We start from the raw sequence: 12,895 nt of genomic DNA on the forward strand, positions 1-12,895 counted from the left end.
CTGAAGGGGCATCCAATCTTTAGAATACAACAGGAGAAGGTGGCCAACCAGGGACAGGACAGAACAACATACAGCATTGAGACTCTTTCCTTAAAGAGTCACATCCAGGCAACATGAGACCTTTGGAGTCTCCGTGGTTATTTTCCTTTCCCTTAAATTATGACTTAAGTCTAGGGAATTATATAGATAAGGAAAAGTTAGATGAATAGGCTGGGGAAAAAAAGAGGGAAGAATAAGCAAAAAAGTGCAAACTCTCATTTCTGTTTACTTTGAAAGGAAGCCTTCTCAGATGGCTCTCGGGTCGTCAGAGCATGTCGTTGGCTATAATTACGTTTGACTTCTGTACTTCACCACAAAAGAAATAACATGTTCATACAGCCTGTCGTATTTCACTCTGGAATCCCTGTGTTTTTGTGTTTTGCTTTATTTTCTTGGTCTTCTCCAGCTGCCCCCTTTCCTTAGCCCTGTGGCTTGGCGTTGGCTGTGGAATGGGGGGGTCTCCTCTGCTTTGGTCCACCCTGGGGTCATTTTGGTGGCTGCCATATAAGCTCTGGGTGTGGGTTATGGCTTTCCCCTGGCTGTAAGAGGGAAAACAATTTAATTCTGAAAGCCTTTTGAACTGCGGCTTTGTTTCAATGGTTACCTCCCTTTCCTCCATTTTGATGTAGATTGTCCTTTTCCCAACTTAACTTGTCCCCCCTATGACCCAATATGGGAGCACACGGAGATGATGAACCTCATTCATTTTGTTGGAAGGCTGCCTCAGGCTCTCTACCAATGTCAGTAGCAGGTCCATTTCCATGGGAAATGTTTCCATATTGTGTCTTCTGAGCTGTGTTGAGCTTTGGAAATAGTATGTGTGGTGCCTATCTGGGGCTGCTGCTGGTGGTGGTGTTTCCAAGCAGTGTCCTGGAGGTCCTTCCCTTCTCTTTTTGGGAGAAGAATTTTATGGTCCCTAAGACCAGGCTCACTGCCTGTATCTCTCGTTTCCCTGTGTTTTCTTTTCTCAGTCCTGTGGAACACTTTTTTTGTGAAATATTTCTAAGTATGTTCTTTGCCATATTTTCTAACCATGAAATCTCTATTAACTGGAATGCTTGGAGAATCAGGTGCCTGCCTGGTTCATTGAATTTTCAGGAGTACAACAAGTGACCACAAAAATCACTTTGTATCCTCCCTCATCATTACTATTTTCCCAAAAATGGATGTGTTCACTTTCTACCTTAGTCAATAGAATGTGGTGAACAAAATGGAATGACTTCGGCGATTCATGATTTTGACATTCCATTAATGATGTCATTCTGAAAAGCAACTCTACCTTTTGAGCTGGAAGGAATCTGGTTCAGTCCCCTTCCTTTATTTTTTTCTTTTTTTAATTATTTTTTTATTTTTGGCTGCGTTGGGTCTTCATTGCTGTGCGCAGGCTTTCTCTAGTTGCAGCGAGTGGGGGCTACTCTTCATTGCGGTGCGTGGGCTTCTCATTGCGGTGGCTTCTCTTGTTGTGGAGCACAGGCCCTAGGCGCATGGGCTCAGTAGTTGTGGCATGGGGGCTCAGTAGTTGTGACTCGCAGGCTTTAGAGCGCAGGCTTAGTAGTTGTGGCGCACAGGCTTAGTTGCTTCGCGGCATGTGACATCTTCCTAGACCAGAGTTCGAACCCATGTCCCCTGCATTGGCAGGCAGATCCTCAAGTACTGTGCCACCAAGGAAGTTCCCCCACCCCTCCTTTATAGATAGGCAGCCAAGGCCTGGAGAAGTTGAGAGCTTTCTAGCATCCATTGATGGCACATCCAGGTCCAGAGCAGTGGTCAAGGATCCGGACTCTGAAATCAGGCCAGTTTGAGTCCTGCCTTTGCCACTTACCAGCTGGGGGACTTTACAGCTTGAAACTGTCAGTATCTTGCTCAGTTTCCTCATCTAAATGAGTTTATAAGAGGAATTAGTGTTCACCACTAAATGGTGTTAACGACAGTATTTATTTCCTATGCCTGCTGTAATAAATTTCCACGAACGTAGTGACTTAAAACAACTCAAATTTATTTTCTTGCACTTCTGGAGGTAGACATCTGAAATGCATCACACTGGGCTAAAATCAAGTGTTGGCGAGGTCATGTTCCTTCTGGAAGCTCTAGAAGAGAGGCCATTCTCTTGCCTTCTCCAGCTTCCCAAAGTGGCTGGCATTCTTGGGTCATGGCCTCTTCCTCCATCTTCAAAATCAGCAACACCTCCCTGAGTCCTCCCCGCACTGCCACCTCTCTGGTTCTCTTCTGTCTTCCTCTTCCCTGTTTAAGGACCCTTGTGGTTACCTTGGGCCCATCTGGAAAATCTAAGCACTTCCCCATCTCAAGGTCAACAGATTAGCAACATTAATTTTATCTGCAACTTTAATTCTCCTTTGCTATATAACATAATATAGTCACAGGTTCCAAGAATTAGGACATGGTTGTTTTGGGGGGCCATCATTCTGCCTACTATAATCCAGCATGAGAGTTAAATTATTTCATAGGCCTAGTGTAAGAATTAAATTGTCCAAATGCTTGAAAATTATTATAAAGATGAAGAAGGAATGATGATGATCATTTACACCATTTATCCTTGAGAACAACCCTGTTGAGGCATGTGCTAATTTTATCACTTATTCACAGGTGAGGAAACTGCGGTTTAAAGGGCTTCTATAACATGTCCATAGGTCCTGCAACCTGGAAATGCAGGACAAGGATTTGAATCAGACATGCATTATTCCAGTCTTGGTCTATTCTACTTAAATGATGATGATGATGATGATGATGATGATGATGATGATGATGATGGTGATGGTGGTGATGATGATGGTGGTGATGATGGTTAGAAACCAGATCTCTTAGTTAAAAGGCAAATAGTCTCCAAATTAACTATTTTTACCTCCCAGTCATTACTAAACACACATGAATATATGGGTAGTGTAGAAATTTCCTGCTCACATATTTGCTAGGACATATTACTGGTTACCTTGCTACTACTAACTTCACTTGACTCTACTTTCTGGATAATGTCCCATTTTGGCCACCTGAAAATAGAATGTTGTATACAACAGCTTTGGATATTTTTGTTTTTATTGTATCATCACCCTTGCCATCTCTTTCTTTCCTTTCAGGACATTTGCAAATCACTTTGGTGCCACCGAGTGGGCCACAGGTGTGAGACCAAGTTCATGCCTGCCGCGGAAGGGACCGTTTGTGGCTTGAGTATGGTAAACTGCATACTTGTTAGTTTTTAGTTCTAGAAACTTAATAAAGTGTAGAACCCAAACTATTTGTACTGTTACCTCAGACTGGAACGCTTTGGCTTCATGTATTTTCTGACTTTGCTTTCAATTAACCAGCATTCTTTAGCAGCTATTCTAAAACTCAATGCGAATATAACCAAGTTGGCTCCATCTTTTAAGAAGGTTTCTTTCCTTTTGCCTTTGTTTTCCATTTTTAGATGGAGGCTTGGGTTCAAATGTTTCTAGTTCAATGAGCTGGAGGGTTTCATTGTTTACTGTTTGCTTTTTAAACTTGATTCAGTGTAGACAAGCCTTGGGAAGCAGATATTTCCTTTAGTAGCAAAGGAAGAACTGTGCCTCCATACAAAGCCTCTGTGATGCACCTCACAGGACCAGTCATTGAGCTTCTGACATGCCCGATCGCAGCATCCTGTCCCTTATAGCAACATCTCTTGAGGGGCAAGCTGCATCTCCATCTAGGTTGTACAGAAAGTCTTTTCGCTTGCAATTATCTTCAACCCTAAGAACCATTTCTATTACGGAAGATTATGGGAGATTTCTGTGTTTTGAAGGAAGGACTCTAATATATGAGTTTCTATTTTTCTTCCCCTCTCCCAGTAGAGTCTGGAGGGGAAGATACACTTGAGGTCCCAGTAAAATGATCCAGATTTGGGGCGTAACTTTGCAAGACCATGACAGAGAAGCTGTGAACAATGAGAGAGCTGGAGATATTGCTGGTTTTTCGGTCTCTGCCATTGGCTCTCTTGAGACAGCCAAGCCTGTAGAAAAGAATTGGCCACTTAACTTGAATTCAGTTCCATCATCATTTCTTGACCACTAGATATCAGTGAAATATCTACAGAGATAAATAAAACTCCATTTTATCTCTTCAAACATTTACAGTCCAGTGGGAGAAACTGCACAGAAGCCAATAACTTTGGTTCTTTTTAAACACATCTTCTTGAAGCGCGTAGCTGCTATCGAAGCCCAAGTGAATAAGAGATGAATCCTGCTTGGAAATAGGTGTGCACTTAGAATAAACTACGATGAATGGGTGCCCCAAGATGGCTGTTGGAATTTGAATTTGAAGTTCTTCAGTTGGGTGAAAGAGAGACTTTTTGGAAGAGACCAGCAATAAAGGCAAAGACACAGACACACGAAATAAATGAATGTTCAGAAGATGCTTTCTGCTATTTGTTAAGGCATTTCTTCAATACCTCTAAAAAGATTTTATTTTTTAACTCTTTTTATTTTAAAGAAAATAAACATTTAAAAAATTGAAGCGTCATATGCGATTTTTAATCAGATGTCCTGGTCTTAGGAAATCTCAGTAAGGATTCTCAGTGAAAATGTGCAGAAGGGTGTTTTAGCTGTGATGATACAAAACAATGAATTAATTGAATATGTAAGTACTGCTCACATCATTTTTATTTTTTGGAGTGTCAAAGTTTAGAACTTGCAACTTAAGGATTAGTGGGCATTCTTTCATTAAGAAAGCAACAGCATTAAACATGGGAGGGATGTACGAGAAAAGATTTATATAGTAAATGAGGAAAATAAGTGATAAATGGCATAGATCTAAGGTCTGTTATGTAAATACACCCAGGATCTAGTTTAACAGGGGCTAAACTGCTTCTGGATTAGACTTCAGTTAATATAGCATGGGATTAATCAAGCCAGAAATGAGAAAATAGATGTCCTTAGACCACTCCCCCCATCTCACTATTTTGAAACACCAGACTATGGTTATATAATAAACTGCGGAAAAGCCCTTACCTGTAAGGTCACCCTCAGTTGAGAGCATTCTGGTAACTTCCACCCAGCTTCACTCTAGTATAATTACACTGCACTCATAGATATGGTTCTTGGAGTCTTCTTTCCCTAAGGGATGTAATTAGCTATTCATTAGACTGTAAACTCCATGAGGCCAGGGCCATGTCTTGTAGAGTAGCAGTCACCCCATATTTTGTTTCTTTCTTTCATTGTAACTGAAACCCACCTGAATCCTCCCTGCCCCCTTCTCGCTGGTCCTTCAGTGGTATTTGTGCCACGAATACTGGGTAAACATGTGAGGATATGAAAGTCTCATACTTCTATCTAGGTTATGTGTACGAGGAAAGAAAGGTTTGTGCTTGCTGTCTATTATAAAAGGTATTCGCCCAAGTCATGGCCATTTAATTTGAAATTAGAAGCAGTGATAGAAGTATATACGAATAGATCCATATAACTATATATGTATATATCTTATGTATTACGTTTTATATGTAATAAACATGCAGATCATGCATGTATGTGTGTATATTCCTATGTATTCCTGATTTCTCTACTGATTAAAAACACCAGAGGAGACAAATCTCTGAGCAGCTTAACTTGATACTAGAATGAATACTGAAATAAAAGAAAGGCAAATTAATTGAAGGATTGGAACAGATCTCAAAACCATATTTTTAAAAAATAAAAAAAATTCGAGTTAAGATGCATTGGTCAGTCATTTGCCTCCGAGGTGAGTAGTAAATACGTCCTTAGGCTACTGAGTTTAAACCTGGTCTCAGCTGGTTGTGTAGCTAGTTGGGTAGTTTGACTCTGAGCAAGTTAGTATTTCTTTGCTATATTTCTCTCACTCAGAAAATAGTTATTAACTGCGACGTGCTTTGTGAAGGTTATGTTAGATACTGCATATGAAGTTTTCCCCCATCTTCCCCCCAGCACCATTGTGTGCACACAGAGAAGCAACTTAATAAACTGTAGCTGCTGTTGTTATTATTGGCTCTTGTTGTTATTTTGTCCCAGCCACTGAGCTCAGTGCCTGAGAGACGCAGCCATTCTTGGTGGGGAAGATTCAGGTTCATGCTTAGGGTTGACAAAATCCTCAAATGACCCATTGCTTCCCCCGTCAAAGTTCTCAACAACGTTATATGATTTAATGCAAACTCTGAAGTAGCAATTAATCCAGGGAAAAGAAAAATGGAAAACAGAAGAATTCATCAGCACATGGCAAGAAACTGAAGGAAGGAAGCCGTCTCTTGACCTAGTCAAAGCGCACTAGCAACCAAGCCTCACAACAAACCGCCACGAAGCCAAGTGTATCACGGGGGAAAAGTGGAGATTTGAACGCAAAACCAACTCCCCGTAATTCTGTAACCGATCCCCACTCCTTGGCAGAACCTGGCACGATCCAAACCCCAACCCTTTGGATCTAATTGCAGAGGCTTTTAGGCAAGTATGCAATTATGCTCTAAGTCATGCAGAACTTGCTCGTAATAAAAGCGCCGCAGGGGGAAAAAAGAAAGCCCTCCCAGCGGTGAGTGCAAGCCCAGAGGACAGAGGTGACCCGCAGAACTGGACCGGATGGCAAAGGAGAACTCAAATGGAAAGGTCAGCACAGAAAACAGTTCTCGGACTGAGCAGATCACCAGCACATGAGAGACCCAGAGCTGATTCAGAAAAGACACTCAGCTCAAAGTCATCAGAGGGTCTGACACAGGGACCTTTCACACAGAAGGGCAAAGGTGTTACCTAAAAACACAATCTGTGTAGCCTGAAAGCTACTCGGTTTCAACAGAAATGCTCTATAGGGATGATTTGAAACGAAAACATATGCATACTTATATCTGTCTTTCGGATGTGATAATCGTGATAAATTCTGTGTTCATATCTGAAAACCTGATTCTCCTGGAAGAAAAATGAGCCCAAGGGTTCTCTGAGCCCCATTGTTTCTAAATGTCAAGGGAGGCTCGCCTTCGTGTCTGCGCTGCCTCCGTAGGCGGTAGGGTGGATCCTTATCTGAACATGTCACCTGGACAGCTCACAAAGCCTGTCATACTCAGCCTTTTGGTGACAAATGCCCCTTCTCTCTAGATGTCAGCCTTTCAAAATGAACGTGGCGAAGGCAGGGTACCGGTGTGTAAGCACAGCCAGCGAAAGGGATACTATCGAGGCATCTGCACGTGCTTTCCCAGGTGGTCTCTGAAAGTCACACGTTCTTTTCACAGTGGTGTCGGCAAGGCCAGTGTGTCAAGTTTGGGGAGCACGGGCCTCGGCCCATCCACGGCCAGTGGTCCGCCTGGTCGAAGTGGTCAGAGTGTTCCCGAACGTGTGGTGGAGGCGTGAAGTATCAGGAGAGACACTGCAATAACCCCAAGTAAGGCTCCGACGCAAAGTCAGTATTTCTAAGGCATGAACCTTCAGCCTGTTACCTATTGCATATTTGTCTGTCTTGTTTATACCTGTTTTTAAGTGTAGTTTTCTTCCATCTGCTTAATAGCAATCAACGAATGAGGGTTTTACTGCTTGTATATAAAGGCTGTATGCACTGGGGGAGGTATGATGGGCAGAAACCTCAAAACAGCAAAGGAGTTATTCTCTGTGTGACTCTGTTATCACGGACTCCAGTAATGGTGTGAATTACTTTCTGCATCTAAATTAGAGCTGCATGCCTGGGATGTTGTAGAACAGAGAAGCTTGGCTGGTAGACTGTGTGTGTGTGTGTGTATGTATGTATGTGTGTGTGTGTGTGTGTGTGTGTGTGTGTGTGTGTGTGTGTGTGTGTTTTGCAAACTGATGAACTGGAGAAAGTATGCTGATTTTTGCCTTACAGGAATGTACATCAACATGTGTTGACAGATCAGCCTGACTTTTCGAGAGAAACCAGAAATCCGAAAAAGTGTTGTGTGAAATTTCCCAATTTTTAAAATATTGACAACAAATTCAATTTTCTTTAGAAAAATAAAATGCTGGGAGGGCTAATCAAAACATCCCTGGGTTGAGATTGGCTTGTGGGCACCATCTGATCTGGTGGTCCTGGGATTCTGAGCTGCCCTCTGTGCTCTGTGAAATGAAGGTGGTTTTAGGTTGCTTTTATCTGCTCTAATTCGCATGTGAAACAAGTGTGAGATGTACATTTCCTGACTGGAGTGGTGATGTCGAAAGAGCTCAGAACTTGGAGATGGAAAGATATGACTCCACATAAGTGGATCTGTCACTTATTAATTGTGTGGCTTTGGGAAGATGGCTTGAACTTGGAGGTTGGGTTTATGTATAAAATGGAGATGACAGCGCCCACCTCACATGGTTTGGGGGGATTAGAGATCGTGTCTGTAGAATTCCCGGCACACTGAGGAGCATCAAGTGGGCATTCGGCAAAAGGTTCTGGGGTCCATGTGGTTTTCTTCATCCTCATCCTAAGCTCGCCAGGAACACGGGTAACAGAGGCTCAGTCCTCAGAGGCAGCGGGCAGAGGCCTTCCTGATGAAATTGGACTTCGGAGAAGGCTATGGGGGTGAGAAGGAACTGATGGGACCCTGAAAAACGAGTGGATTTAATTTTACCACACGATTCGGTTGGTGGCATAGCATGGAGGTTGAGAACAGAGACTCTCAAGCCCAGGAACCCAAGTGGGCCTCCTGGTCCACCCCTTCCTTGCTAGGCGGCCTTGGACGGCTAACCCTCCCTGCTCTGGGTCCCTCATTTATAAAAAAGGAGATAATGATGGGACCTACCTCAACTGAGCTGGTACCTGTAAAGGGCTTTTCAGAATTGCCTGGCACATGGCAAGCATTGCATACATGTTTGGTGGATTGCAAATTTAAATAAATAATGAAATGAGAGCAAAAGGAAATTTTTGAAAAGACAAATAGTACTTCATCTGAGCTGGATCAAGAGGCCAGTTTGTTCCAAAATGTAAGGGAAGGTTTGGAGATGCTTTGACCATGGTTTGTTAGGTGCTTGCAATATCTCAGGCTGATCTAGGATCGCTCAGCTTTGGCACTCTTAACATTTTAGGCTGAACATTTTTTGTTTTGGGGGTTTGTCCTGTATGTGGCAGGGTGTTGAGTAGCAATCCTGACCTCTACCCACTCGATGCCAGTAGGATGACTTCCCCTCCCCCTAGCCTCCAAGTTATGGCAATGAAAATATCTCCAGACTTGGCCAAGCATCCTGTACGGGGCAAAGTCATTCCCAGCTGAGATGCTCTGCTCTAATCAGACCCAAGAACTAGGTCTAATGGTAGGGAGGCTTGTGATACATTTGCAGTTTATACCAGATTATTAAAAACACCCTCCTCATACTTTGAATGTAGCCCGTGTCTTGGTTAGAATTGTTAAAATCATTGTATTACTTTTCATTTTTGCAGCATATTTCATGGATCTGGTTTTCATACATCGCAGCATTTTTACAATCTCGCTACTTTCCCAAGAAAGAAAGAGATTACCTAATTTAATAACTCTGCTGGTGAAGTGCATGAATGACGCCCCTGAGATTTAAATTAAAACCTCTCTCATATCTGTGGGATTGAGAACACTCATTATAATAGGGCATTGTTCATGGAAATAGCATACTGTAACTTTAGAGATGCCTATAAAAGAATTAATCACTCGAGTAGTTCCACTTGGTGCAGTTTTATCATTTTAAACAAGATTAAGGCTCATCAGAATTCTGTTTAATTATGCACGAAGTCACAAATAAAACAAGTCAATGATCAGCTGCTTCAAGACAATTGAATCAGTTCTCCATTATTTCACATTGTTATCGTAAAGCTGTTTTTTTCTCCCTCTTTCAAGTTACTTATTTCTCGCTTGCTTCAGTTTAAACATTTGGTCTGTTCAGGTCAGCCTAACCATTTCATTTTTTCACATGAAAAACAATGTGAGCTTTTCATTGCACAGTAATGATGGTTTTCTCAGAACATAGTTTGTTTCATAAAAAATGAATTATTTCTGGTTGGGTCATGGATTTATCCAACTTCTCAGCTTGAAAAGAATTGAAAGGTTATCTGGTTCTGGAATGGCCAGTACCTGGCACATATGGCCCTTCTTCCTCGTCCCATGTCTGTGACAGACCTTTTTAATTGATCAAAGGCCCCTATTTTCCACTGGTCCCCACTATGCCTCAGGAGCCTTCTCAAAAGACTTGTCCAGGCATTTGCTCCCAATCAGGTTAGAACAGATACATGAGCTGAAACCTGTTGTTTCATCTAGTTCTTTTGCAAATGGGTAGCCAGGGGAGACAGACGGTCCCATTCAGAGGAGCAGCTCTTGCTTGGGTCACCAAGCTGGACATGGGAGAGTCAGACCAAGATCCCACTGTCTTAATCCTTATAGCGAACATTTTTTCTGGGTCCCTGGAAGAGAGCCTCGTGAAATGCCTATACACTCTGTTCAAGAAAATTAATAGTGAAAATTCAAATAGTAAAATTGAAATAGTGATAAGTAAACTTGCTAAGGCATTCTAGAACTCTCCTAAGACATGAGTCAATTTGAGAAAGAATATCATACCACTAGAGTCACAGTGCCAGGATAATCATTGAATCGTATCTCTGGCCCATTTTTCAACCAGTAAATTCCGGGCTCAGCTGATTATCAGAATCACCAAGTATGCTTTAAAAAACACTGATTTCTTGATATTCCTCATCATGTATTTTTATTGAGAAAGCCTGCAGAGGGCCCAGGAATATTATTTATGTATATGTGTCCGTGTGTGTATGTAAATCATATATATGTAAATATACATATGTATAAATATATATGTGTGTATATGTGTATATGTATGTGTTATATATATATATATATATATATTTTTTTTTTTTAATAGAGCTTCCCAACTGATATTAATGATCAGCCAGTCAGCCAACAATAACCATTTGTAGTCAGGACTTGGTAAATTATGCAGAAGCAAATATGGGTATACTTTATAGTAGCTTAATACAAAGAAAAAATCAGGTGCCTAGATATTTGTTTTCTGTTTTTTTTTTTTTTTTTTTTTTTTTTAATGATAACGAACTCATTGTACCAAGGGACGTCATGGTAGAATTTTCTGTTAATTTATCCTAATACTCATGTTCAAAGCTGCAGAAAAAAATGTATCTGTAATTGAGGATTTGATGGCAAAGTCCAAATTCTTGCCAGTCATTAAAAGAAGAAAGCACTTTAAAATAGTTACAATTTATTTGTGCTAGCTAGGCTGTAGACTCTGCCCTAAATTCTTTACCAACATTATCTCAGGTAATCGTCACAGCTGTCCTCATTTTACAGATTAGGTGGTTAACTAAAATTGCCTAAAGTTAAGCTGGGAAAGAGCAGAGACTGTTTCAATTCAGGTCTGCTTCAGTGTCCAAGGCCAGCTCCCTAACCACTGGACGTCACTGTCTCCCTCTTGGTCTTCTCATGCCCCACCCCTCTAGCCTAACTCAGTTAAATGCATGCGTGGCAGAGCAGGACCAGCATCCAAGAGAGCCCAAAGGTATGAGGTTGAGCTCTGTTCTGTCTCTTTCTAGACATGTGACCTTCACTGAGCACATTTTGGAAGCTCTATTTGCCGTTTTTCACTTCATCTATAAAATGAGGGGATGGCTATATGAGTTTTGAGGTCTTTCCCATGTTACAGTTCCTGAGTTGAAGAAGTCACACGTGGTCCTCTTTCACTTTATTGAATTTGAGTAGTCTAAATGAAGCTTATTTGTAAAATCTCCGACCAGAAAGGCTTACACTGAGAAAATTTTAATTATGACTTATAGAGATGACCAGGAATAGAGTAAGGCTCTCATAAGGCACTTTAAGGTTTTTCTAAATGCTTTTCGGATAATGATTTAAGAAGTCTTCAGGGATTTAATCTAGCACAGTGACTGCTGAGTGTTTTAGTAGTTGTTCCAGAATGTTTTGAAATAGCTTAAAAATCTCATTCTGGCGGTGTGACACTTCCCGTTTCTGTTGAATCCATTTTAGCATAGGAGAATTTGATAAAATATGCTGAAGCAAATCCAGGGGTGTTTTATAGCATTCTTGTGCTTCCTAAAGAGACAAGGAATTTTAATCACAGAAATTTATTAACTTGGAGCCTTCTTTCATGTTACATGTTTGCCTTGAGCTTTTGTACGAGGTGATCCGTAGTTGGGTTTTAGCCTTAGGAGAGAACTACAAAAAAAGTGGGAGTGAAAAGAAGCAATTGCTTTGTGCCAGGAGTAAGCTGGGTAAGATGTCACTGGTAACTTTCAGTGTGGTGACGCTCCTTTTTATTTTGCTTTCTGGTTTTTGCAGTCTTCCTAGCAAGATCTTAAAGAGCTTGCCATTAGGTCATAATTATTTATGTTCTAATGGGATTCCCCACTCTGGAAATCCATTTGCCATTGTGCTTGGCAGGAAAGGAGCAGGCCACCTGCAACGTTAAAAAGTGATTATGCAGATGAAAACAAGGACATGTTTTTCCCCCAGAGTTTAGAATCAGTTAGAATAAAGCACACATGAGTCTGACAGTCATCAAACTATCAGCTCAGTGACTGACAAAGCTGGATTGGAAAATATGGCATGTAATATCCTCAGTGTCCTGACTGACCTTCTATATCAGGGGTCCCCAGCCCCCGGGCTGCGGACTGGTACCGGTCCACGGCCTGTTAGGAATCGGGCCGCATAGCAAGAGGTGAGTGGCGGGTGAGGGCGCGAAGCTTCATCTGCCTCTCCCCATGGCTTGCATTGCCTCCTGAACCATCCCCTGCCGTCCACCCCCCACCCCGGTTCCTGGAAAAATTGTCTTCCACGAAACTGGCGCCTGGTGCCAAAAAGGTTGGGGACCGCTGTCCTACATCACAGCAGGTGCATGGCAAGTTGTAGGAAGATTATGGGAGTGGTCAGAGATGGGAGACAAGCTGGGGAGGAGTTGGG

The 12,895-nt window shown here is 41.9% G+C and overlaps 1 protein-coding gene across 3 annotated transcripts in view; it reads left to right on the plus strand.

The window, feature by feature from the left end:
- ADAMTS18 (ADAM metallopeptidase with thrombospondin type 1 motif 18) overlaps positions 1-12,895 on the plus strand; it is a 150,819-nt gene that overhangs the window by 86,817 nt on the left and 51,107 nt on the right. For 2 of the 3 annotated variants that reach the window (XM_082366319.1, XM_082366321.1), the window contains 2 exons: positions 3,132-3,242; positions 7,235-7,383. In XM_082366319.1, the coding sequence (XP_082222445.1) occupies positions 3,132-3,242; positions 7,235-7,383 (260 nt within the window). The remainder of the gene's footprint in view (positions 1-3,131; positions 3,243-7,234; positions 7,384-12,895) is intronic. The other variant, XM_082366320.1, reaches the window with a different exon arrangement.

This window comes from Balaenoptera borealis (assembly GCF_965194805.1).
Source record: "Balaenoptera borealis genome assembly, chromosome: 19".
Taxonomy (NCBI): Eukaryota; Metazoa; Chordata; class Mammalia; order Artiodactyla; family Balaenopteridae; genus Balaenoptera; species Balaenoptera borealis.